The following is a 27,587-nucleotide window of genomic DNA, read 5'->3' as shown; positions in this document are numbered from 1 at the left end:
CCCTCTTTGGCTCTACTAGTGAGCACAAGGGGTGTGCGCGTGCACTTAAAAAAAAAAAAACAACACACCACGCCCTCTGGCAGTTATTTCTTGGTATCAAGAATAGCTGTTTTCCAGGGGAAAGTTAGCATTTGGGAGTTGGCACTAACGTGCTAGGTGAAGCCCCGTTAGCAGTCCATCCCACCTCAACGAGCCACAAAACAAGCCTGTACGCCCGGAAACACAAACTACAAAAAGTGAGAATCTAACAACCCCAGCGCCCCGCGCAGCGGAACCTTGACCTCAAGATGGCGTCTCGTAGTCATAAGATTCAATCAGCTCCAATCAAAAATGGCAGGGTGGGTCGTAATTTACAGTTCGAGCCTTTCTAGTCTCCACCAGGCTCTCCTTCTCTATGGTTATTGGCCGCTGCGTGGTGATTCAGAGCCAAAGGGAAGACTATCTATACACGTTCTTCTCTATGATTCTCCTCTTCAGTCGGCCTGGCCGCAGTGCATGCCGGGCAAGAGGAAGACCTCCAGAAGCTCCCCGCGCAGCGCGGCTGTGTTTGCGGCCTGTGCGAGTAGGCGCTTCGGAACCAGTCTCCCGGCGAGCGGTGCGCAGAAACCTCGAACCGGTGGAGCCCACTCGTAACCTGGAGCCCGGAAGGCCGCGAAGACCGTACTGTTTTCTCAGCGGCGGTGAGTCCACGCCTCTGAACGCGTGTGGGAACCGGGAGACCCGGGAGACCGGGAGTAGGGGAAACCAGGGAGGGTGCGAAAGGGCCGGGGTGGGATTGGGGGTGAAGAGGTGTTGGGGTGGGGGAGGGGGCTGGCACGAGGCTTGGGTTTCTTCACTTCTCTAAGGCCTCGAAAACCAGTGGGCCCAGCAGGAACCCGTGGAGGCCGGGACCTACTGCCAGAGCTTTCCTCCTTGCATTGTCGCCCACTTTCTCTTTCCCTCCCACGGCCCGTCACTGAGTGGATCGCCTGGGCCTTTTCTGGGCTCCACGTTTGCCACAAAACGATCGGTCTGCCCCTGGGGAGCCCTTCCCTGAGGCCCCTTTCTAACCCGAGCCTGGGGAACCTTACTGTAGATTTTCCGGGCCTAGGACACTCTTGCCCCAGGCTTTGCCCACAAGCCAGAGAGCAGCCACCCGTTTTAGCGAGGTGCCGGCCACCAACGGATTTCTTTCCCTTCCTCTTTGGTCATCCAGAGCCCTCCACCGAGTGCACTCCCCCACACCCACTCCGGATTCAGCTAATGCCCACCTTTTTTGGCACCCTCTTGGTTTGCTTGTCTAAGATTGTGATGAGTATTGTGGTCCTGCCCCCTTCCTCCTTTGGAGGTTGCAGTAAACTATATCCCCATTCATTCTAGGCGATGACCAAGCTCCACATTAAAATGTGTTACTTCTTTCTTACTCTTCTTTGGTCTTCAGTACTTTTTAAATACGTTTTTCGAAGTAGATCTAGGAGTACGAAGATTATTTTGAAGTTATGTAATGTGGATATTTATATTGCCATGGAAAAGCCATTTTGATCCTGGGCAGAGAGGAGCAGACCAAAAGGAGGGAAGAGATTGGACTTCTCTTGTACCAGACTGCTCTAGTATGAAGTACTGTGAATTAGGTAGTTGGCAGTGGAGTATAAACAATTTTTATATGGTCTTGGGAACTTTGATTTTTAAAAGCTTTCCAAAAACATTCAGGGGCCTTGAAAGACATTCAGTTGGTCCTCATGATTCAAGCAGATACTATACTATTCTAATCAATCTAACTTTTCTTGAAGCTTTGGTTTTTCTTCATCTGTAAATTGAGGATTATAAAAGTATCCACTTCATAGGTTATTGTTATTAGGGATTAATTGAGAAAGAGTATGTAAAATCCTTAGTGCGATGTCTAAGTCACATAGTGTTTAGTTTGCATTAACTGATACTGTTATTTAAGAGATTTCAGTGAAGTACAAGAGCCTGATCCTGACTCTTAACGTTTCGTCCAATGTACTCTGAATAGACTTTTCTAAATAAAATCAAAGTTAACCCTTAATAAAAAGTTTCTTCTTGGTATGTTATTACTAGAAAGAGGCATTGTGATACAGTGAAAACAGCCTTTGGATTGGTAATTTCAGGATAGTGGGGACCTTGGAGTCCCCACTCACTTATTGTGTTTCCATGGACAAAATAGCTTCTTCATCTGTAAAAGGACAATAATATATCTACACCAGGTAATTTGGGAGATTCAGTGAGATAATGTATGTTGAAGGCTTTTGTAAACAGAAATAAATAAAATGTTAGTTAATACTTTTATTAAATAATAATTCTTCTTGGAGTTACCGGATTCCCATTTCTGGTCTCCAAAATATGGTTTTTCCTGTATGTATGTATGTATGTATGTATGTTTGAATGTTTGATTCCAAAACATTTCTAGTAAGAAAATGTTTTCATTGTCCCAATGTTGCATATAGGCACTATATGTTAATAATAGTTTGGGCCAAGTTGTTTTTTTTTTTTTTTTTTTTTTTTGTGGTTTGGTATCTTTTTATTTTACTGTGTTAAGGCTTTAAATCTGTTATTAAAATAAAATGAGTTCATTTTAATATTGGTAATTACTTCAGACCCGATATTAGTTTGGGATTTTCAAGTAACTTCTTGGGTCACTGATTAGCTATATAGTTTTTTCATTTATATACGATTTAAATTTTTTTTTTTTTTTCAACGTTTATTTATTTTTTTGGGACAGAGAGAGACAGAGCATGAACGGGGGAGGGGCAGAGAGAGAGGGAGACCCAGAATCGGAAACAGGCTCCAGGCTCTGAGCCATCAGCCCAGAGCCTGACGCGGGGCTCGAACTCACGGACCGCGAGATCGTGACCTGGCTGAAGTCGGACGCTTAACCGACTGCGCCACCCAGGCGCCCCTCATTTATATACGATTTAAAGAAAAATTGTATTGACTATTTTGTAACTTTGGAAGCAGAAGTAGTCATCAAATCTTTTAACGTCTTACAAAAACATTCTGTGTATTTTGTTGAACCTCTTGATAGTCTTTTCTGACAATTACCACTGCCATTCCTAAGAGGATTTCGATTGATTATCCCTTAAAGTTTTTGAATAGCTTTTCTCTTGCTTTTTAAAAAAATTTTGAAACTTCAGAAAATAAAAAGAACATAACATTTACACCACCAGAATTACTGATACTGCTTTTTAGAACTTAATCAGCACAATTTCAAACTTCAAAAAAGTTGCAAGAATAGTAGAAAGAATTCTTAAATAGCTTTTCACCCAGATTCCCCAAATGATAACATTTCACAAATTTACTTTATCCTCTCCTCTTTTTCTTCATAGTTTTCTTCTGAAATGTTTTGCTAGTAAGCCACAGATGAGGTGTCCTTTAGCCCTTAAATACTTAAGTGTATATTTCTTAGAATAAGGGTATTTTCATATTTAATAGCAGTACAGTGAACAAAATCAGGAAATTAATATTGATTCAATATTATCTAATTTACAGGTCTTAATTGGATTTAGCCTGAACTTGTTCTGAATTGATATTGCTTTTTTTTTTTTTTTTTAAATTTTTTTTGAACGTTTATTTATTTTTGGGACAGAGAGAGACAGAGCATGAACGGGGGAGGGGCAGAGAGAGAGGGAGACACAGAATCGGAAACAGGCTCCAGGCTCCGAGCCATCAGCCCAGAGCCCGACGCGGGGCTCGAACTCGCGGACCGCGAGATCGTGACCTGGCTGAAGTCGGACGCTTAACCGACTGCGCCACCCAGGCGCCCCTGCTTTTTTTTTTTAAAGCAACTTTACTAAGGTGTAATTGATACATAAAATACACTTGTTGTAATGTGCAATTTGATGATTTTTAGTAAGTGTTCAGAGTTGTGTGACTGTTACCCCCAAAAGGATCCTTCTTTCCGGTTTGCAAGTCACTCCCTGTTCCCACCTCAGCTCCAGACTACCACTGATTTTTCTCTGTAAATAGTATCGCTTTTTAATCATTGAAAATGGTAAAACCGCAAAGTGGAAAGCTAAGAAAAAGATCACGTCCCTTTTTTGGAGACTTAAAACACGAGTATTTTCATACCTCTGAAAAGCTTTCCTGCAAAAGAAACATTTTGTTAATCAAGCATTTCCTATTCTTCTTTGGATATGGAATACTCTTTCCTAGGAATAGTTCCCGAAGACCACTTCTGTAGAAATTCAGTTTGAGATGCGGTTTTGAGGGGCTTGCTTTCCTTAGGCTGGGACGGGTATGTCAGTCCATTGTATCTTGTAGGCTGTAAGCAGAGCAGGGAACAATACACGCTACAGTATTGATCACTTATATTCAATGAAGAGCTACTGGACTGGCAGTGTAACTGTAGGAAAATAATGTTTAGAAAAGAATCTGACACACAATTGGAGCTAGATATTTGTTGAATGAATGAGTTGTATAAGTATTTGTTCAGGAGAATCTGTTGGTTCATTTGCCTCTTACCATTTAGAAATTTGGCACACTGGGTCTGGATGGGGTTAGCCAGTAAATCTATTCTGGGTGAAATATTTTTTCTATTGGGATAAATCTGCAATGGAGGAATGGTTATTAGCAGTAAATGGTGTGAGAAAAGGAGTGATTTAACAGCATAAGGAGAAAAAAAAACATAAAGAGGAAAAAGTGAAAAAAAGAAAAGCAGAATGCACGCGTATGTTGAGTGGTAGGGGTACATGTTATTTAAAGTTTTTTTTTTTGGACAGAGGAAACTAGATTTATTGAGATAAAATTTACATACAATAAAATGCACCCATTTAATTTCAGTGAATTTTGACAAACGCGTAATAAATCTGTATGACCACTGCCACACTAAAGTAGGCACTAAAGATAGGGAATACTTGCATGATAGGTGCTCATTTTGTTACTTTGGGCTATAAGGTTTCATACTGAGCCGGTAAAAATGCTTTGAGCCTTCTAGGGGCGCTTGGCTGGCTCAGTGGGAAGAGCATGTGGCTCTTAATCTCGGGGTTGTGAGTGTGAGCCCCACGTTGGGTGTAGACACTGCTTAAAAATAAAATCTTACTAAAAAAAAAAATGCTTTGAGCCTTCTAAAAGTGAAGCCCTCCAGAGTGAAAGTGAAAAATACAAGTATTTTGTAAATGTTACCTAAATCATTTCAGTGCTAATAAAATAACCTTTGCAACTCTCTTTTTCTTAAACTCCTTGTGTGATCCCTCAGCAATTGGCTACACTTGAAATACGTACATCCAGAATCTAACACTTTCACCACCTATTCCAGACCACCCTCTCCTGTCTGTATTATTATAGTAGTCCTTTGCATCTCCACTTGTTCTCCAGTCTCATTAACACAGTGGCCAGTGACGCTATTAAAATGCCAGTCTTACTAACACAGTGGCCAGTGACGCATTTAAAGTGTAAGTCAGGTCAAAAGCCTTTCAAATGTTTTCCATCTCAGAGTAAAAATCAAAACCGTTGCAGTGGCCTACTAAGTACTACATTCTGTGAGCCCGCTCCCCCAAGTAATACTTGGCATTTATCTTTGCTTTCCTCAAGTACTCTGCTCCAGCTGTTGGCCTTGTTTTTCCTCCCACAAAACACTGCATGATCACCTCAGGCTCCTATATTTGCTGTTTTCTTTGCTTGGAAGGCTGTTGCCTCCATATATGAGGCTTCCTGTCTTGGCCTCTTTGGAGTCTTCGTTCAGTTTGCCTATCTTCTTTGTGAGGCCCAACCACCATATTTAAAGTAAAGTGCTCCCATGTTCTTTTCCCTACTTTATTCTACAACGTACCTACCAACTTTTTGTTGTTGTTATTTTATTTTTTTAACTTACATCCAAGTTAGCATATAGTGTGTCAATGATTTCAGGAGATTCCTTAATGCCCCTTACCCATTTAGCCCATCCTCCCTCCCACAACCCCTCCAGTAACCCTCTGTTTGTTCTCCATATTTAAGAGTCTCAATGTTTTTTCCCCCTCCCTGTTTTTATATTATTTTTGCTTTCCTTCCCTTTCCTTGTGTTCATTTGTGTCTTAAAGTCCTCATATGAGTGAAGTCATTTGATATTTGTCTTTCTCTGACTAATTTTGCTTAGCATAATACCCTCTAGTTCCATCCACATAGTTGCAAATGGCAGGATTTCATTCTTTGTGATTGTTGGAGTAATACTCCATTGTATATGTATAGTATATCTTCTTTACCCATTCATCCATCGATGGACATTTGGGCTTTTTCCATACTTCGGCTATTGTTGATAGTGTACCTACCAACTTTGAATCTCCATATAATTTATTATGAGAATGTTATAATTTATCAACTGTAGGTAAAAACTGATCAGCTTTGCTTACGGTTATAAAAGTATTCTTAGTCATTTTCACACATGCCAAAACATAAAAGTTTATGTTGAAAAAAGTGGTTGATACTCTCACTTTAGGGTGTTTAAAGTGAACATTAATATTGGTCAGTGATCATCAGAATTGTTTGTTTTCTGACCATAGGAGGGACCATTATCTTATTAAGATACCTTTCTTTACCTTTGAAGTTTCACCTATGAATAAGCAAGTTTTGGATGGTTTTAAATGAAAGGGACATATAACAAAAATTAGAAGTGAATAGAATGCATACGTTAGCATAAAACATATAATCTGGTTATTCTTACAGAATGAAGTATACATTTAAGAGCCACGAAATACAATTGAAACACCAAGAACATAAAGGGTTTTAAAAAAATGGTTACAGCTTAATACTTGGCAATAAATTCATGCTCCGGTCTTTGTAAAAACATTGTGAGGCTAGACACTGGGTCATTGCTAGCATAGAAATTGGCACATGGGAGCTTGTTAATAAATTTGTTTACTGATTCATTCACTAATTTATTTATTCAACAGGTATTAATACCAACTGCCCTCCTAAGAAAGTGCTGAGATAGAGTATTATAATGATAATAGAAGAGCTTCTGTAAGTAGGACAGTAGCCCTCTTTTGAAAGGAGATACACTTCTGCCCCCTCCTGTAGAATGTTTGTTTTTATTTTTGGGCAAAAAGTATTACAAAAAGATTAAAAATTCAACACATTTATAATATTAAATTAGTTCCATTTTTCCTTTTTAATTTATGCTGATGCTTAAGATTTTAAAGCATTTTCCAGTACCTTATTTTCTAAGTGTATGAAATTGTAGGAATTTGTTTTACCTGTAAAGCTTTGTAAATATTTTAAGTGTACTGTGTTTTCTGAAATGGAAGTTTAGACTTTATAGAATTATCCTAAATAATCCTGTATTATCCTAACTTATTAAGTCAACACTGAGGAAGAACAGCTGTGAGCCTGAAGGACATGCTTATCTAAGACTGTTTTAAAGAAAAGTCTAATAAACAGGTAAAAAGATACTCAACCTCATTAGTGATTAAGGAAATACATATTGAAATGAGAGTATTTTTTACCTATGAGACTGTTATAATTTAAACACTGATTTACTCCAGTGATGTTGAGGATCTGAGGAAAGGGCATACATACCCATGTATTGGTGGTGAGGATATAAATTTGTACGTTAGTTTTGGAGGATGATTTGGAGGTAAAGTGTAGATGCATACAGTACTAAGCTGTGTTATAAAATTATTTGCACAGGTGCATAGATTTATATATCCAGTATGTCTAGGAATGTTCAATGTTATTTGTAAGAGGCAAAATGTGGAGCCAATCATCCTTGTTGATTGAATGATTATTGTATACCTGTATTATGGTAGTTTACTGCATTATAAAGGTTGGGATAGAACTTTGTGAACTGATATGAAGAGATGTTAATGATAATGAAGGAGAAATGCACGTAACAATATAGTATGATTATACTGTTTGCAGAAAAACACAAATAATTATATGTTAGTTTGTGTATAGAAAGCTATTTAGAAGAATACAACGGTATATACCAAACTGTTGGGATTAGGGGGCGAGGAAGTGGAAGACATGCACTTTTTATCTTCTCTCTTCTGAAGGGTGAGTAAATCAGTGTATGAAATACACACACAGAAATAGTACAAATGTTCTTTAAAAGCTTCAAATAACTCTAGACCCCTTCAGTTGTAGAGTGTAGGTGAAATTTTTCCTAGTATCCAACAAACATCCTGTTCATTAAATTGCTACTATTTAGTGCCATCACTGATACGGGATCACTGATTTTGGCTGCTTTTTAAAATTGGTACATGTAATCTTCCTAGGGCATCACATTTTCTTTCTACTTTTTCTTATAGTTCTGGACACTCAAGTATGTTGATGAAAATATAAAATTTGGTCATAAAGGAGTCTTAAATACATTCATTTAGCTAAAACACAAAATTAAATTTCTTTTAAGTAATATAAATCAAATGAAGCGATTCAGTGTATTCTTACATTAAATCAAATGCTAACATCTGATTCTTGAATTTCATTCATTCATTGAATTTCATTCAAGAATGGTTAAGAGTTTTGCTTTTATCAAAAATTATGACATCTTTCTCACTGTCACAAATTTTATGTTCTTTATATCTGAATGGTTACCATGTGACCTGATGTCAGGCGGTTTCTTCCCCCTCAGGTTTATAGTTTACTGAGACAGTCATTTGTCCTTGAGGAACTGGCCAACATTGAGTCAACAAATACTGCGTAACTTTGTACATTTAGTTTTCAGGGTGCTGATGTGTGTAAAAAATGACTGCGTCAGAACACCTGAAAAAAAACTGTTAGATAACCTTCCTGGATTCTGAGTTTGGTTTAAAAAGATTCGTTGATGTTTGGTTTTTAATTTTTGGATATTAACTGAACCTCAAAATTTTTTTCTTCCTTTATATGTATTCCCACATGATTGTAGGAGTCTATCCTGAATTTAGATCGTGTACATTTTGGGAACTTATTTTAGAAAAGATCTAAGTTTTAAAAATTCTCAATGGACAGACAGAGAAAAGAGGGTCTTTGCCAACTACTTTGGGTAAGAAAACTTTAGAATTTTGCAGATACTCTAAAAATGAAGGCCAACAAACCAGGCATATCAAATTGCAAAGATTTCAAATAAAATGATTTGTCATGATTTTTTTCTTTAGACCGCTGCAGTAAGAATGTCTTTTCCCCCTCATTTGAATCGCCCTCCCATGGGAATCCCAGCACTCCCACCAGGGATTCCACCCCCACAGTTTCCTGGTTTTCCTCCACCTGTACCTCCAGGTAAGTTTGTGGATATTGTTGTTTCTTTAACCTGCAGTTTCATCATTACACTGTTAACTTTAGGAAAATGATATGTGTTAGTAGTAAAGATGTCTGTTAGCATCCTTTTGTAAATGTGATGTATCATTTTCCTGTGGCAGTACTTTTCATCTCTGGGTGAGTATCAAATTCATCTGGGGAGGTTAAAAAAAAAGAAAACCCTTTATTTAAAAAAAAAATATAGGGGGGTGTCTGGGTGGCTCAGTCAGTTGAGCGTCCGACTTCAGCTCAGGTCATGATCTCTCAGTTCGTGAATTCGAGCCCCGCATCAGGCTCTGTGCTGACAGCTCAGAGCCTGGAGCCTGCTTCAGATTCTGTGTCTTCCTCTCTCTGCCCCTCCCCCACTCATGCTCACTCTGTCTCTGTCTCTCTCTCTCTCTCTCTCTCAAAAATAAACATTAAACAAAAATTTAAAAAGGCAGTACGTTCGTATGGTTCAGTCATCAAAAAGGTATACAGTGAATACTTTTCCTTGAATTCCTACATAACTTACTACTATCTCTTACCGAAAGAGGGAAACTTATTTTTATTTAACTTTTTTGTATTTAAAAAAATTTTTTTTAACATTTACTTATTTTTGAGAGAGACAGAGACAGAACGTGAGTGGGGGAGGGGCAGAGAGAGAGGGAGACACAGAATCCGAAACAGGCTCTAGTCTCTGAGCTGACAAAGCCCGATGCAGGGCTCAAACTCGTGGACTATGAGATCATGACCTGAGTTGAAGTCGGATGCCCAACCGACTGAGCCACCCAAGCGCCCTGAGAGGGAAACTGTTTTAAACAGTCATTAGTTTCTTTATTCTTCTAGATACTTTTTAGTACATATTACATGCCATCACAAGTATATATTCTTTTATCCAATGTTTTTTTTTTTCTTAATGTAGGTGTATAGTAGCATCCTATATGTACTGTTCTACCCCGTTTTTTATGCTTGATAATATATTTTGGAGAGCTTTCCAGATAAAAGCTTCCTCTCTCCAAAGCTCTTTGAGGTCCAAAGAAAAAGAATTTTTTTTTTCAGGCCCTACTCCAACCCACTGATTCAGATCCTCAAGGTAGTGGGGCCTAGGAATGTTTATTTTCAGTAAGTTCATAGGCGGATCCTAAGGATCTATTTAAGCAAAACTAAGAGAACCCACATTTGAGAACCATTATCTTTTTATTTTTATTTTTTAACATTTATTTATTATTGAGAGACAGACACAGAGTGTGAGCAGAGGAGGGGTAGAGAGAGTGGGAGACACAGAATCCGAAGCAGGTGAGAACCATTATCTTGAGGTACATTTTAACATTGCTTGGCCTAGAGAGCAAGAGTTTTCCTTTGGTTTATGGGCAGTAGTTCAGATATTTTTAACAGGGCTGAAAAAATTTTATACAAAATCACCTTCTCTTCCAAAAGACAGTATCTTAAGAGCTGTCCTTAATTTGTATGTGAAAAGTTTTGCTTTTCTTATGTTTGCTTTTTTGCTGAAATCAGCAAATGATCCTGTAAATAATCCAGAAATATTTGAGGAAAGCTTTTTTTTTAATTAAAAATTTTTAAAATTAATTTATTTTGAGAGTGAGTGAGTGCATGCAGGGGACGGGCAGATGGGGAGAGAGAGAATCCCAAGCAGGCTCTGTACTGACAGCACAGAACCTAATGTGGGGCTCGAACTCACAAACGGTGAGATCATGACCTGAGCTGAAATCAAGAGTCAGATGCTTAACCGCTTAGCCACGCAGGCATCCTGTTTGAGGGAAGCCTTATATCAGAGACCTGTTTTTAACTATTGGATTATCTATTTGAAATTACAGTGTTTTACTGTTGAGAGATCAACAGTACATTGAAGTTGGCTCATAAGATGGGTTGTTAATTCACAACACATTCTATGGACTCAGTTTTGAGGCCTCCTACTCCTAGGGCAAGTATATAGCAGTGTTGGAGTAGGTATGAAAAGCCACAAGATAAACATGGCTGAGAGAGAGACAACGCGAGTGGGGTAGAGGCAGAGAGAGAGGACACAATCTGAAGCAAGCTGTCTGCACAGAGCATGATGCTTGAATCTACGAATCTCTAGATCATGACCTGAGCCAAAGTCAGACACTTAACCAACTGAGCCACCAGGTGTCCCCCATGATACATTTTTTTTTAAACAAAACCCTTGTGTTATATAGATTTATAGGAAAGAATAGTTTACTTTTTAAAAAATTTCTTTATGAAGAAATTTAAGGGATTGGGAATGAAGCATAATCACTTATTCAGAATCAGGAAAGATGACTGAAAGATCAGTGCCTTAATATCCCTACTAGTAGATTGGTTTTATAGAAAAGATTTAAATTCCTTTGATGGGGTACCTGGGTGGCTCAGTCGGGTTGAGCTTCTGACTCTTGACTTTGGCTCAGGTCATGATCTAATGGTTCATGGGTTTGAGTCCTGCATTGGGCTCTTCACTGACAGTGTGGAGCCTGCTTGGATTCTCTCTCTCCCTCTCTATCGCTGCCCCTCCTTGCTTGTGCGCACGCGCTTTCTCTCCGTGTGTGTGTGTGTGTGTGTGTGTGTGTGTGTGCGCGCGCGCGTGCGCGCTCCCTCCCTCAAAATAAATAAACTTTAAAAAAAGTTTAACTCCTTTTTTTTTTAAAGAGCAAATACTAAATTTAACCTTTTCTGATGAACATTATACCAAATTATTAAACGGAAGTAGAAGATAAATGAAACCTGTTTCTCTTAAGACTACTTTCTGCATATCTTTTAAAATGGGTCAGCAGGGGGCACCTGGGTTAATTGTCCAACTGTTGATTTTGGCTCAGGTTGTGATCTCACGGTTGGTGGATTCAAGCCCCGTGTGGGGCTCTTTGCTGACAGTGTGGAGTCTGCTTGGGATTCTCTGTCCCTCCCCTGTTCATGTCTTCTCTTTCTCTCTCTGTCTCTCTCTCAAATAAATAAGTGAACATTTAAAAAAAAAAAAAAAAAAAAGGTGGGTCAGCTGCTCCTGAAACCAGATTGTAAGTGTTTCTTCTTGCCTGTTTGGTCATTGCCATACTAATGTGGGCATTTATTCAGAATAACACTATTAATTCTGATTCTGTTTATAATAGCATACAGTATCATTTCTGTTCAGGGAAATATACTTGGGTGATAAATCAGACTTTAGTTGCAACTCATTGTGCATTCTTTGTAGAGCATCAATACTTTAAAAGGTAAATAATAAAGTAGTATGCTAAACTCGTGTAGTAATTCAAGACCACACATAACCCATGTTCATGAATCATTTTCTTCTCTTGCTTATTAATGCAATTAATTGCACTTTTAAGTGTGATGGTCAAATTCTATATTAAATTAGAAAATAAATTTGAAAAATAACCGTAATTTTTCCCTAAAGAGTAATATATGCATATAGAAAAAGAAAGTTTTTTCCCCATAGTTCTTGAGAATTCCCTTCCCCAAACATAGCCTTTCTTACCAGTTTGTAGTGTGCATGCTTCAGAGATGAACTATGCGTATCCTGATGTGTTTGCTTATGTATACTCTTTCCCTGCTTCTGTTTTTCTTTATTTTCTTTTAAATTAAAAAAAATTTTTTTTTGAGAGAGAGCAAGAGCATGGGCACACATGCAAGCCAAGGGAGTGATGGAGAGAGAGGGAGGGAGAGAATCTTAAGCAGGCTCCATCCTCAGCACATAGGGCTTGATCCCACAACCCTGGGATCATGACCTGAGCCAAAATCAAGAATCCTACACTCAAGCGACAGAGCCACCCAGGTGCCCTCCCTCTTATTTCTGTTTTTTAAAAACAGCATAGTATTGCACTGTTCACGCTTTGTATACTTAGCATGTATATATAGATCTTTGTAATGAGTAGTAATACATTCTCTATTATGAATTTCATACTGCATGAAATTTAGTAAGTTGGGCTAAGAAATGTATTATTCAGGGGTGCCTGGGTGGCTCAGTCGGTTGAGCGGCCGACTTCGGCTCAGGTCATGATCTCGCGGTCCGTGAGTTCGAGCCCCGCGTCGGGCTCTCAGAGCCTGGAGCCTGTTTCAGATTCTGTGTCTCCCTCTCTCTGACCCTCCCCCGTTCATGCTCTGTCTCTCTCTGTCTCAAAAACAGATAAACGTTAAAAAAAAAAAAATTTAAAAAAAAATGTATTATTCAAATTTTAGTAACTATTAAAAAGGAACAAACAATGGGGCACCTGGGTGACTCAGTTGGTAGAGCATGTTACTCTTGATCTCAGGGTTGTGAGTTTGAGCCCCGTATTGGGTTTAGAGCTTACTTTATTATTACTATTTTTATTTTTAATGTTTATTTTTGAGAGAGAGACAGAGCCAGAGTGGGGGAGGGGCACAGAGAGAGGGATACACAGAATCTGAAGCAAGCCCCAGGCTCTGAGCTGTCAGCACAGAGCCGAACTAGGGGCTTGGACTCACAAACTGTGAGATTGTAACCTGAGCCGAAGTTGGATGCTCAATCATGGGAGCCACCCAGGCACCCCTAGAGCTTACTTTAAAAGAAAAGGAAAAAACATTTTTTTTCTACTATGTCTTTCTGACTTTTTCTTTAACAGCTTACCTATGGAAAAGGTGCCATATAGATTACAGTTGATAAAAAGGGGGGAGGATTTATTTTTTTGTTTTACAAAGTGAAAACTTTAGATAGGTTGATGAATTCTCGTTTTGAGCATCCACTGTATTTAAGTGCTGCACACAAATGATCTCCGTAAGTCTCATAGGTACTCCGAAGAAATGATTACCTTACTACAGTTTAGGAAACTAGCTTAAGAGTTTGGCCATGGTGCATAGTTAGGCATGACATAACGATGAGTTGAACCCAGGTTTGATTCCGAAGTCTTTTATTTTTTTTTTAAGTTTAATTACTTAATCTCTACATTCAGTGTGATCTCACGACCCTGAAATCAAGAGTTGCATGCTCTTCCCACTGAGCCAGCCAAGCACTTCTGTGTTTTTTCCGTTTTTGTAATATTCTTTTGGTGTATTGATAGGAATCCTGATTTTTCTCATTTAAAAGTTATTTTAAGTGAGTTATATTGGAAGATAAATGGATAATGTTAAATGTTTAAGAATTTATTACCAGTCTTAGCTGGAGGATTCTTTTAAGTTGATGTTAAATTTGAACTGAAGAGCGACTTCGGAACTTCTTGAGATGTATTTAGAAGCATTTTAAAATTTATGTTAGAAAACTGGACAAAATCTTTCACTGATTTTTGCCCTCATTACATTCTTTTTCTTAGTACTCACATGGTAAGATTTCATTAGTTATATACACAAGGACACTTTATATAGTAGCCATTGATTGGTAAACAATATAGTTAAAAATGCAGATTTCACTACGATGTCAGTAATAGCCCATTAATCTCTCTTAAACCTTCAGAGCAGCAGATACTTGTCTTAGAGATTTTCTTTGACACTGACTGACATTCCTGGTCATATTTTTTGCGTGATTTATTTTGAATTTTTTTAAGTAATTAATTTATTTTTAATTTCTTTAAAGTAAGCTCTATGCACAACGTGGGGCTTGAAAACATGACCCCGAGATTAGGAGTCTCATGCTCCACTGACTGAGCTACCTAGGCTGCCTTATTTTTTTAATTTTTAGAGAGAGTGTGAGCAGAGGGGCAAAGGGAGAGAGAGAATCTTAAAGCAGGCTACACACTCAGTGCAGAGCCTGACTCGGGGCTCGATCCCATGACCCTGGGATCGTGATCTGAGGTGAAATCAAGAGTCGGACACTCAACTAACTAAGCCACCCAGGTGCCCCTGATTTTTGTTTTTATTAAAGAACCAGCAATAACACGATTCTATGTAGGTTTCCAGATTCGTTTCTCATTTGATACCTTTTTTTTTTTTTAACCTTTTGAAGGATTCATTAATACTGTTGTTTACCCATAAGTGAACTTGTATTTGTGTAAGTTACTGGCTTTCAGGATGTACTGAATCAGATGAACACGAATCAACAACTATAGAGTTTTTTAAACTTCTGAGACGAAAGCATATTGTGGCAGCCTTTTTGCTTTTTGAATAGCTTTTTTTTGTTGTTATGTAAGTTTATATGGACTGGTCTGATGCCCCATTGCTTTTGAAAATAAGGCATTCATCAATATCTCATTGTCATTAGTCCTGCATTTTTATCTGTTGGTATGGCACGTAGTTGATATAGAATGTAGTCTTATATACTTGTATTCTTACAATTTATTATGCTTTTTTCCTCAGGGACCCCAATGATTCCTGTACCAATGAGCATTATGGCTCCTGCTCCAACTGTAAGTACAATTTTAAGGAGGAATGAGGAGATACAGTAGTAATACTTCTTTTAAAGCTAAACAACTTGATAAAGTATTTTAATGTTTAAAAGAATGATGGGGAGTGAGAGCATCCATGTATTTGAGTATCATTTTCACTCAGCTATGCATATTATGCAGTTGCCCCTAAAATAGGCTCCTTAAATAGTTTTATGATTTCCCTCGTATTCTCTACACTCTTCATTTACTTGTTCTTTCAGATTTAGGACATTGGTTTTTTTCACCATTCTCTCATTTTGTCTTGGTCCTGGGAGATAGGAGAATGATCTGACATGCCTAATCTCATAAAAGAAAGAAAAAATACTGTAGGAATGATCTTAGCAGAAATTTAAATTCTGAAGTGAAATTTGAGTTGAATATATTTCCATTCTTTCCTCATAGCTACCTAATTTTTAGCCCCTTCCAACCTATTTTTTCTCTGTTGTCTGTTATGGTATCTTTAAGCTTTGTAAAGTTTTATTGAAGCCTTTACTCTGCTAAACTGTTTCATTTTCAGTCTTCTTAAGCCTTAATTCTTCACATTCATCAAAGCTTTTGTACATTCTCAGCATCTTCATTAAGAATGCTAACATGCTACTACACATGAATAAATAATAATGCTCTTAACTGTTATTTAGCCAGAATTTTTCTTTGAGTTAACTGGTAGAATATGAAGCTTCATTTGGAATTCTATGAGGGAGGGTAGATCTCATTACTTTCAACTGTTTCTCTACCTGTGGATTTTGAAATGGGAGGGAGAAGGAGGTGTTACCTATATTAAAAAGGAGATGGTAACTCTGTGGGGAAACAAATCTGCTGTGAGGCCAACCACTAAGAAGATACGGTTCTTCAGACCAAGGGGAGGTCTAATTTTTCTTGGATCAGATACCCATTGTTGGGGTATTTTGGAAAACCTCCACCTGACAGGTACTTACTGTCTTGCATTTCAGCCTAGGAAAAGGTGGGACTTGGGGTTTGGAGCAGCTCCCTCAGTTCACCACTCTTTATTCAGTGCCTTCTGTGGATGTTTTGCTAAATTCAGTTTCAGATGTAAAAATGAGTAAGATTGGTTCTCTGGGAAGTTGAAAGTTACAAAGGAAAAGTAAAAAATGCAACTGATAAAGGTAAAATTTAAGTTTTGGAGAATGCTGTGAGAGTATTTGAATACTCTTGTCAGAGGATTAGCAGGGATAATTGAAATTTGCTTTTATGTTTGTACAGAGTAGAGTTGTGACGGATCTCCTGGATATATTTGATAATTTTAAATGACTTATGATATCGTGGACATTTAAGAATTAGGTCTTAAATGTAAAGAAATTTCCATCCAAGTTATTTTTATTTTCTTTTCCAAGTTGTTTTTAAAAGAAAGGTTATCTAATAGTAGAACTTGTCGCAAATAATTTTGTGTTAATGAAAAATGATAGGAGCTTTAGATTAGGTATGTAGAACCTTTACTAATTGCTGTGTATGCACTACTTAAAAATTGTTGTTAGCTTAATGTTACATTAAACGTGATGGGAATTTAATTGCCAGGTCCAATTTTACTGCCTTTTTTTCACTCTAGGTTTTAGTACCCACTGTGTCCATGGTTGGAAAGCATTTGGGAGCAAGAAAGGATCATCCAGGCTTAAAGGCTAAAGAAAATGATGAAAATTGTGGTCCCACTACTACAGTTTTTGTTGGCAACATTTCTGAGAAAGCTTCAGACATGCTTATAAGACAGCTCCTTGCTGTAAGTGTTAAACTGTTTTTCATTTTTAAGTTTTATTATCGATTTCAAATTTATGAAAACGCAGAAAGGACTGAATAATCCTTTTCTGCTTTTTATTTTGAAAAATGTTCAATCCTGCAAAACAGTTGAGTGAATAGTATAGTGAAACACAATTTTGTTTTGCCACATTTATTTTCTACCCGCGCGTACACACACACCCCACACACATTTTTTCTGAATGATTGGAGATTAAGTTGTGATGTGATGTTTCATCTCTAAATACTTCCTGTTTTTCCTAAGATGGAGGACATTCTCCTATATGATCACAAAACCGTCATCATACTTAAGAAATTTAAGGCTGGGATACCTAGGTGATGCAGTTGGTTAAGCATCTGACTTGGGCTCAGGTCTTGATCTCAAGGTTGGTGAGCTCTAGCCTCACTGGGGATGAGCTCGAGCCCTCCCACTCCCACTCTCCCTGTCTTTGCCCCTTGTGGAATTCTCTCTCTTTCTCTCTTTCTCTGCCCCTCGCTCACTTGTGCGTTCTCTCAAAAAAAAAAAAAAAATTAAAGGCTGATACAGTATTTTTTCCCCCTGATATAATATTGTTAACTGAATGTATTTACAGTTCATATGTAATTTTCCCAATAATCTCCATAATTGCTGCATTTTGTTTATCTATGATTCAGTCAAGGATTATACATTGTACTGAATTGTTGTACTTTGTTGGCAGGGCAGAGACTGACATGAGGCTCATAAGAGCATAAGGTCACGACCTGAGCCTCATGACCTGAGCCAAAAATCAAGAGTTGGATGCTTAACCACAGAGCCACCCTGGCGCCCCTAGACATCTTCTCTAATACAGAATAGCTTCCTGTCTTTTGCTTGTTTGCTTGTTTTGTTTTTGTTTTTCATGACATTGACATTTTTTTAAAAAGGTTTATTTTTGAGAGAGACAGAGGGAGAAGCGCGAGCACAGGGAGGGGCAGAGACAGAGGGAGACAGAAAATCTGAAGCAGTCTCTAGGCTCCAAGCTGTCAGCGCAGGGCCCAGCTCAGGGCTCAGACTCACTAATTTTGAGATCGTGACCTGAACCAAAGTCAGATGCTTAACTGACTGAGCCACCCAGGTGCCCCTGACATTGATGTTTAAAAAAAATTTTTTTTAACGTGTATTTATTTTTAAGAGAGAGAGCATGGACAGGAGAGGGGCAGAGGATACAAAGTGGGCTCTGTGCTGACAGCCTGATGTGGGGCTTGAACTCATTAACTGTGAGGTCATGACCTGAGGTGAAGTCAGACACTTAACAGACTGAGCCATCCAGTTGCCTCATTGGTTTTCTTTTTTTCTTAGTTTAAAAATTTTTATCCTGGGACGGGTGGGTGGCTCAGTTGGTTAAGCTTCGGACTTTGGCTCAGGTCATGATCTCGCTTGTTAGTGGGTTCGAGCCCCATGTTGGGCTCTGGGCTGACAGCTCAGAGCCCTGAGCCTGCTTCAGATTCTGTGTTGCCCTCTCTCTCTCCCCTTTCTGCTCATGCTCTGTCCCATGCCCTCTCTCTCTCTCTCAAAAATAAACAGAAAAAAAAAAAGATTAAAAATTTTATCCTGGTGATAAATGCACTTTAAGTGAAATAATAATGATTTTATAATAAAAAACAACAGTGCCTGTACTCTCTCCCTCCATAATCTCCTCTGTTTTTTAAAGAAGTGATTTTAAAATCTTCTCCTTTTTGATTTTATTGCCATTTCTATTTTGTAGAGTGTATGATCCTTGAATTTAAAAATGTTTAGGAAATAAACACCACAAAACCTAGCTTCGTCAGATTCAATATTTTGTGATACTATCTCTAGATTTTTTTCTTAAGAGATAAATCATTACAGTTGGCCCCAATTCTCACTTCTTTTTTCACAGAGGTAATTATCAGAGGTAAACCACTATCCTAAATTTGGTGTTTATCATTCATGTGTGTATTTCTTACTTTAATTACATATTTATACATTCAGAAAATTTATAATTAAATTTTAATTCTATACTATATAACTTGTTTTTTTCACCTAATATATATATACCTTTAGTTTACTTATTGCTATGTACCATTGGATTGTAGTAATGTACCATGAATTTTAAATTTTCTTTTTTTCTTTAATTAATTAATTAATTAATTTATTTATTTATAGACAGGGAGAGAAACAGAGCATGAGCAGGGGAGGGGCAGAGAGAGAGGGAGACACAGAATCCGAAGCAGGCTCCAGGCTCTGAGTTGTCAGCACAGAACCCAATGTGGTGCTTGAACTCACACACCAAGAGATCATGACCTGGAATTTAAAATTTTCTAATGATAGTCTTATGGATTGTTTCTATTTCTTGACACTATGTTTTGCTGTATGATTACTGGTAATGTCATGTCTTCAGTGAACATGAAAAACTTCTGTCATGTATTCTCTTAGAAGTGGAATTTCTGAGTCTTATAGCATGTTTATCTTCAGTTTTACAAGATAATGCCAACTTTTTTCCGAAGGAATGTTGGGAGGACATTTTTAAAAAAAACATCTCTATTGTGACATAATACTTATACTTTAAAATTCACCCTTTCATAATAATTCAGTTGTTTTTAGTATATTCACAAAGTTGTACAAACATCACCACTAACTTCATTCTAGAACATTTTCATCACCCCAACTACAAAACCTGTACCCTGTAAGTCACTTCCCATTCTCTTCTCTCCCCAGCGTATGGCAACCACTATCCTACTTTCTGTCTGTGTAGTTTTGCCTATTCTGGGTATTTTACAGACAGAGAATCATAGGGTATGTGTGGCTTTTTGTGTTTTGTCTTTTCTTTTTTACTTAATGTTTTCAGGGTTCATCTACATTGTAGCTTATATCAGTATTTCGTTCCTTTTTATGGCCAAATATTCCATCTGATGGACATACCTCATTTTGTTTACCCATTCATTAGTTGATGGGCAGTTGGGTTATTTCCACTTTTTGGTTGTCGTGAATAACGGTGCTGTGAATATTTGTGTACAAGTGTGTGGAGATAATGTATATATTCTATTTGAAACATCTTTTTATTTTTATTTATTTTTAAAGTTTGTTTATTTTGAGAGAGAGAGAGAGAGAGAGATTGAGAATCCCAAGCAGGCTCTGTGCTATCAGCACAGAGCCTGATGCAGGGCTCGAACTCACTAGCTGTGAGATCATGACTTGGGTCGAAGTTAGATGCTTAACTAACTGAGCCACCGGGGCTCCCCTTTAAGTTTTTTTTTTTTTTTTTTTTTTTTTTTTAACGTTTATTTATTTTTGAGACAGAGAGAGACAGAGCATGAACAGGGGAGGGGCAGAGAGAGAGGGAGACACAGAATCCGAACAGGCTCCAGGCTCTGAGCTGTCAGCACAGAGCCCGACGCGGGGCTCAAACTCACGGACTGTGAGATGATGACCTGAGCCGAAGTCGGATGCTTAACCTATCAAGCCACCCAGGCGCCCCTCCCCTTTAAGTTTTAAGTAGGCTCTGTGACCAATGCAGGGCTCAAACTCACAACCCTGAGATCAAGTTGCATGCTATACTGAATGAGCCATCAGGGTACCCCTTATTTTTCTTTTAAGGCCTTAAATGTCTAGTGATCCTTGATTGTTTACATTTAAGAGTTAGGGATTAAAAGTCTTTTTGTGTGGAAATGCTGGGTTTGTAAAATGTTGAACATCATTGTAGGGTAATTTAGCCATCAGTTGATTGGTTTCATGCCTAGTGAGTATATGATTGGCTGCCCTTGTTACCCATTCTGTGTCCCTTCCTGATCTTTCATATCTGTTCTGTTCACTTTCTTCATAACTTCATTCTGTCTTTACCTGAGGATGGGGATAGTATAGTTTCTTATAAAGATAGCAGGCTATCTTCTCTGGGGGTGGAGATTAGAGTAGTTGCTTGAAAAGAACTCTGAAGCTTTGATTGTTCCCTATTCATATTGTCAGGCAAGCACCTGTTTTTATTCAGCTTCATTCTGCAACTCCATTCTCTACTGTACGCACCTTTTACCTCTAGTCTAGGTCCACTTGGCTTTGTAGTATCCATTAACCTAATTCTTTCTCAGTAGTATCTTCATCTGTTAACACTTGGGAGTTATGGCTTTCTTTGATAGACTGAATGAGTTCCCATCCTTCCATTTGCCTTTTGTCTTTTAAAATTTTTTTTAATGTTTATTCATTTTTGAGAGAGCATGAGTGGCGGAGGGGCAGAGAGAGACTCTGAAGCAGGCTCCAGGCTCTGAGCAGTCAGCACAGGCACAGGCACAGGGTCTGATGCAGGGCTCGAATTCACGGATGGGCAGATCATGACCTGAGCCGAAGTTGGTCGCTTAACCAACTGAGCCACCCAGGCGCCCCTTGCCTTTTGTCTTCTTAAAATTTTGTTGAATTCTGGTGCTGTTTCCCCCTGCAATGTTTGATCTCCTGGGTTTTTATCTTTTATATTCCTTGATTTTCATTTTATTGGTTTCTGTGAAGGAAGATGTGAAAAATACATGCATTCTCTTAGTTTTGACAGGCAGTCTTCAGTCACCATTTTCCACAAATAACTTTTTTTTTTTAACCTTCTAGCTTTTACTTTAATAATTAGAAATAATGTTGGGGCGCCTGGGTGGCGCAGTCGGTTAAGCGTCCGACTTCAGCCAGGTCACGATCTCGCGGTCCGTGAGTTCGAGCCCCGCATCAGGCTCTGGGCTGATGGCTCAGAGCCTGGAGCCTGTTTCCAATTCTGTGTCTCCCTCTCTCTCTGCCCCTCCCCCGTTCATGCTCTGGCTCTCTCTGTCCCAAAAATAAATAAACGTTGAAAAAAGGAGGATTTAAAAAAAAAAAAAAAGAAATAATGTTTAAAAACTTTGCAAGTAAACAAAATAATGTTCTACTCTTCAGGTAACCTGCTCCACTCATATTTCTGATTTATCGAAAATTTTTTTCATTGCATAAATTCTTACTGTATATTTGCAATTTCATGTCCCATGTTATTTTTGTATCCTTATCAAGCATTTCCCCCTGTTACTAAAAGACTTTTATGATATAGGGGCGCCTGGCTGGCTCACTGGGTAGAGCATGCAACTCTTGATCTTGGGGTTGTGAGTTTGAGCCCCCACATTGGGTATAGAGATTACTTAAAAAAAAAATCTTTAAAAAGTTGTTTATAGTATATACATGTGTTTTAAAACATAATTTTTATGGACTAATTTACTTGAATTTTTTATAGTTTATTTTAAATACTATGATATTGGTAATTTTGGCGTTTTATATATTTTGGATAAGGTAAATAATGCTGTAAAATTTCTATATTAAAAGGTAGCCAATTTTCTGCAAATAAGAGAATCTGTAAGAATTTATTATTTTTCTTTTAAATGATGTATTATATATTTCTTTTATATAATAAGCTTGTGGGAATTGAGAGAATGTTAAGAAATTTAATAGCTGGTAAGATTTTTTTCTTTTTTCTTTTATTTTTCTCCTGGTGGAAATATGATTGTGTTCTTATTTTTATTACAAATTAATTTATTTTATTAAATGGTAATGATCATTTTTTGTTTTTTATTTTGAAGAAATGTGGCTTGGTTTTGAGTTGGAAGCGAGTACAAGGTGCATCTGGGAAACTTCAAGGTAGGTAATTCTTTCTTATTAAGATCATTTTAAGCTATATAGATAGCTTCTTACATGTTTGACTCTCATTTCCCTTAACCATGGAGTATTCTGTTAGCACTCTTTGTCTTCCTTCTTACTGGAATAGGATTAAAGGTGGTTGGAAAGATTTAGCTGGGAGTTGAGATTAGAAAGTGGAAAAGCATTAACAGGAAAGAGGTAGGAGAGAAAAAAATATTCAGGTTTTTTTTTTTACAGTATTGTCTTGAAAAGTCTGTTTTTCTCGGAGCAGGAGTGTATGATTAGCATTCAACACTTAGGAAGGAAGCAGGAGAACTGATGGTGAGATGACCTGTTTGTCTTAGAAGCAGGCTGTTCTTTCTTCTTGGTAAAAGCACCTGTTTGGTGTACATTATTCTTTTTTTTAATGTTTATTTTTGAGAGACGGGGTGGGAGTTGGGGGTGGGGGGACAGAGGATCCGAAGTAGGCTCCACATGGTGACAGCAGAGAGCCTGATGTAGAGCCAGAACTCATATACCATGAGATCATGACCTGAGATGAAGTCAGATGCTTAATGACTGATGTACATTCTTTTTTAAAGATTTTAATTTTTTTTTAACGTTTATTAATTATTAAAAGAGAGAGTTAGAGCGTGAGCAGGGGAGGGGCAGAGGGAGAGGGAGACACAGAATCTGAAGCAGGCTCCAGGCTCTGAGCTATCAGCACAGAGCCCGACACGGGGCTCAAACTCACAAACCGTGAGATATGACCTGAGCTGACGTTGGACGCTTAACCGACTGAGCCACCCAGGCACCCCGACTGATGTACATTCTTGAAACACTTTTTATTATGGAAAAAATCATGCGTATATAAAATTAGAGTAGTGTGATGAACTTCCACATACTCATCACCTAGCTTTATCAACTCATGGTCAGTTGTGCTTAACCTGTACCCTATCCATTTCCTCCTTATGTTATTTTTAAATTTATTGTTTAATTTCTTTTATTGTTTTAAAAATATTTTTGAGAAAGAGAGGCAGAGGGGATAGAGGGAGACAGACTCCCAAGCAGGTTCTGCACTCTCAGAGCAGAGTCTGATGTAGGGCTCAAACTCACGAACCATGAGATCACAACCTAAGCCGAAATCAAGAATCAGATGCTTAACCATTGAGCCACCCAAGCACCGCCTCCTTATATTATTTTTAGGCAATCCCAAGCACCCATCACACCCCCTCTTTATATATTATTTTTAAGCAATCCCAAGCACTCATCCTATTTTAGTGTGTATCTCTACAAGATAGGAGTTTTTTTAAAAATTTACTGAAAATACTATCATAAGACCTTCAAAAATTAACTATTTTTCTTAATATTGTAAGTCAGTGTTCAGATGTCACAAATACCAATTTTTAAATATTTTGTTTAATTCAGGATCTATACGTAGTCAGCATATTGCAGTTGGCTGGCATATTTTTAAGACTTTTTAAAAATATTTTAAGTTCTCGCTCTCTTTTCCTTTGCAGTTATTTGTGGAAGAAACTGTGTCATTTTCCCAGTAGTGTTTCTTTAGTCTAGATTTGCTGATTGCAGCTCCACGCAGAATAATATGCCAGTGCTTCTCTGTCTTCTGTATTTATTTTATTTATTTATTTATTTAAAAAATTTTTTTAATGTTTATTTTATTTATTTATTTTTAATTTTTTTTTTTTAACGTTTATTTATTTTTGAGACAGAGACAGAGCATGAACGGGGGAGGGGCAGAGAGAGGGAGACACAGAATCGGAAGCAGGCTCCAGGCTCTGAGCCATCAGCCCAGAGCCCGACGCGGGGCTTGAACTCATGGACTGCGCGATCGTGACCTGAGCTAAAGTCAGACGCCCAACCGACTAAGCCACCCAGGCACCCCAATGTTTATTTTTGAGACTGAGACAGAGCATAAACGGGGGAGGGTCAGAGAGAGAGGGAGACACAGAATCTGAAGCAGGCTCCAGGCTTTGAGCTGTCAGCACAGAGCCCGATGCGGGGCTCAAACTCATGGACCATGAGATCATGACCTGAGCCGAAGTCAGATGCTTAACCGACTGAGCCACCCAGGCGCCCCTGTCTTCCGTATTTTATGTAAACTGGTTGGTAGTTGTATCTTGAGACTTCGATTTGAGTTAATATGTGTTATTTTTTTGATGCTTTTATTTATAAGAATTTTCTAAAGGTATTGTTCTTCCATCATCAGACACTGGATTATTATTTTTTTTTTTTTAATTAAAAATTTTTTGTCGTTTGAGATGCAGCTGTTGATTATCTGTTCCTGGATTGATTTATTCATTGGAGGATTGCAAAATGCGCTAGTCTAATTTGAGGACTACTATCATTCATTCATTGAAAAATAAATCTTCTTGTGGTGCCTGGGTTGCTCAGTCAGTTAAGCGTCCCACTTGAGTGTCCGACTTTGGCTCAGGTCATCACCTCACAGCTCATGAGTTCAAGCCCTGTGTCAGGCTCGGTGCTGATAGCTCAGAGCCTGGAGCCTGCCTCAGATTTTGTGTCTTTCTCTGCCCCTTCCTGCTTGCCCTGACTCTGTCTCTCTCTCTGTCTCTGTCTCTCTCTCTCTTAGATATAAATAAGCATTAAACAAAATTTTTAATACTTTTTTTCAAGTTTTTATTTATTTTGAGGGAATGAGTGAGAGAGGGGCAGAGAGAGAGGGAGAGAATCCAAGCTGGTTCCACAGTCATTTCAAAGCCTGATGCAGGGCTTGAACTCACCAACCATGAGAACATGCATGACCTGAGCTAAAACCAAGAGTCGGATGCTTAACTGACTGAGCCACCCAGTGACCCCCAAAACATTAAAAAAAAAAAAAAAAAGAAAGAAAAGAAAAGAAAAGGAAAATAAATCAGGCACCTGGGTGGCTCAGTCAGTTAAGTGTCTGTCAGCTCAGATCATGATCTCACAGAGCCTGTTTCAGATTCTGTGTCTCCCTCTCTGCCCCCCTTCCACTCACCCTGTCTGTCTGTGTTTCTCTCTCTCTCTCTCTCTCTCTCTCTCTCTCTCTCCCCCCCCCACCCCCGTGTCTCAAAAATGAATAAATGTTAAAAAACATTTTTAAAAAGTCTTTATTAGACTACTGCTGTAAGAATAAACCTCTATCTCCATCTAGTATTTGGTTAGAGGTATAATTGATATAAGGAAAACAGGGTAAATGCTTTGGTTCCTTGATTTTTTTTCAAAACAATGAGTTTGTGTCCTCAACATTCTTTAGCAGTGACTTTTTTAATTTATTTTTTTATTTTACTAAAAAAATTTTTTTAACCTTTATTTTTGAGAGAGAGTGAGAGAGCATGAGTTGGGGAGGGGAGAGAGAGGGAGACATGGAATGTGAAGCAGGCTCCAGGCTCTAAGCTGTCAGCACAGAGCCCGATGCGGGGCTTGAACTCATGGACCATGAGATCATGACCTGAGCCGAAGCCCAATGCTTAACAGACTGAGACACCCAGGCGCCCCAGCAGTGACTTTTTTTTAAAGAACCATCGTGAACTTAAGGATTGAAACCTATTTGGTTTGTTGTTATACTTAATAAGAATTTATTATCGTTATTGCTAGTGAAGCTTAAATTGCTTAAGTCGCCTCTGCAAGTTGGATTTCCAGTGGTTTTGTCACCAGCCTGTTTTTAATAGTTACCTTGTTATTTGGAATCTGGAATCTAAGCTTATCTAGTAGTTTTTCCGTCCTAGACTTAGGGTCAGCCATTTCTTTAAGGAACTCTGGTTTTTTTTAGTGGTAAATTGCTTTAAAAATCACAAGCTGGCAATTAGGTATATTCATTACAAGACTTGTTTATTAGTCTTTGCTTTTACATTTTTCCAATGCACGTTAATTCACATTCAGGACTAAATGGTTTTTATTTAAGCTTTTCTGTTATATCTGTATTCCCATACTGAGAATTTCAAGGAGTTTCAAGGACATTGGGATGATAGACTGTTAAATAATTACTGGCTTGGTTCATCTCATATTTCATATACAACAATGTAAGACTAATAACATCAGCAATATAGTGATAGAAGTTTTCTGTTGACAGGTCTTTTGTCTTTATGATATATCACACTAAAAAATCTAGAGTCAAATTTACTGCTTTAAAGGCGCTCAGAAGATGGGTGCCTGGATGGCTCAGTCGGTTAAGTGTCCAACTTTGGCTTAGGTCATGATCTCATGGTTTGTGAGTTTGAACCCTGCATTGGGCTCTGTGCTGACAGTTCAGAGCCTGGAGCCTGCTTCGGATTCTGTGTCTCCCTCTGTCTCTGCCCCTCCCATACTCACTCTGTCTCTCTCTCAAAAATCAATAAACGTTAAAAGAAAAAATTTAGGGTCACCTGGGTGGCTCAGTCGGTAATTGTCCGACTTCAGCTCAGGTCATGATCTCACGGTTCGTGAGTTTGAGCCCCGCATCAGCCTCTGTGCTGTCAGCTCAGAGCCTGCAGCCTGCTTCGGATTCTGTCTCCCTCTCTCGCTGCTCCTCCCCTGCTCACACTCTGTCTCTCTCTCAAAAATAAACAAACATTTAAAAAAAATTTTTTTTAAAAAAGGAAAAAAGTTTTAAATCACTCAGAATAGTTCCTTTCTGTGTGGTTATTTCCTTAACTGTATACGTATTTGGATTCGTTTGTTTTTTTACTTTAAGTTTTTAGATTACTCTTTTAAAATTTATGTTTTAATATCTCTGGCTTAAAGTCATGGTAATAATGCTTAGAGTAGTTACTAAAATGAAACAGAAACAGAAAAAT

The 27,587-nt window shown here is 38.2% G+C and overlaps 1 protein-coding gene across 2 annotated transcripts in view; it reads left to right on the top strand.

The window, feature by feature from the left end:
- Window positions 1–497: 497 nt before the first annotated feature.
- The window catches only part of RBM25 (RNA binding motif protein 25), a 60,701-nt gene continuing 33,611 nt past the window's right edge, over window positions 498–27,587 (top strand). The window contains exons 1-5 of one of the 2 annotated variants that reach the window (XM_086709346.1): window positions 498–681; window positions 9,042–9,162; window positions 15,412–15,461; window positions 17,044–17,211; window positions 22,776–22,833. In XM_086709346.1, coding sequence (XP_086565472.1) covers window positions 9,057–9,162; window positions 15,412–15,461; window positions 17,044–17,211; window positions 22,776–22,833 — 382 coding nt within the window. In that variant the 5' untranslated portion in view covers window positions 498–681; window positions 9,042–9,056. Of the gene's footprint in view, window positions 682–7,139; window positions 8,930–9,041; window positions 9,163–15,411; window positions 15,462–17,043; window positions 17,212–22,775; window positions 22,834–27,587 lie in introns of those variants that run through there. The other variant, XM_086709345.1, reaches the window with a different exon arrangement.

Source organism: Puma concolor, chromosome B3, assembly GCF_028749965.1.
Source record: "Puma concolor isolate L17-30 chromosome B3, mPumCon1.1.hap2, whole genome shotgun sequence".
In the NCBI taxonomy this organism is placed as follows: Eukaryota; Metazoa; Chordata; class Mammalia; order Carnivora; family Felidae; genus Puma; species Puma concolor.
The sequence above is the reverse complement of the archived record's forward strand: the minus strand, read 5'-3'. Positions and strand labels throughout refer to the sequence as shown.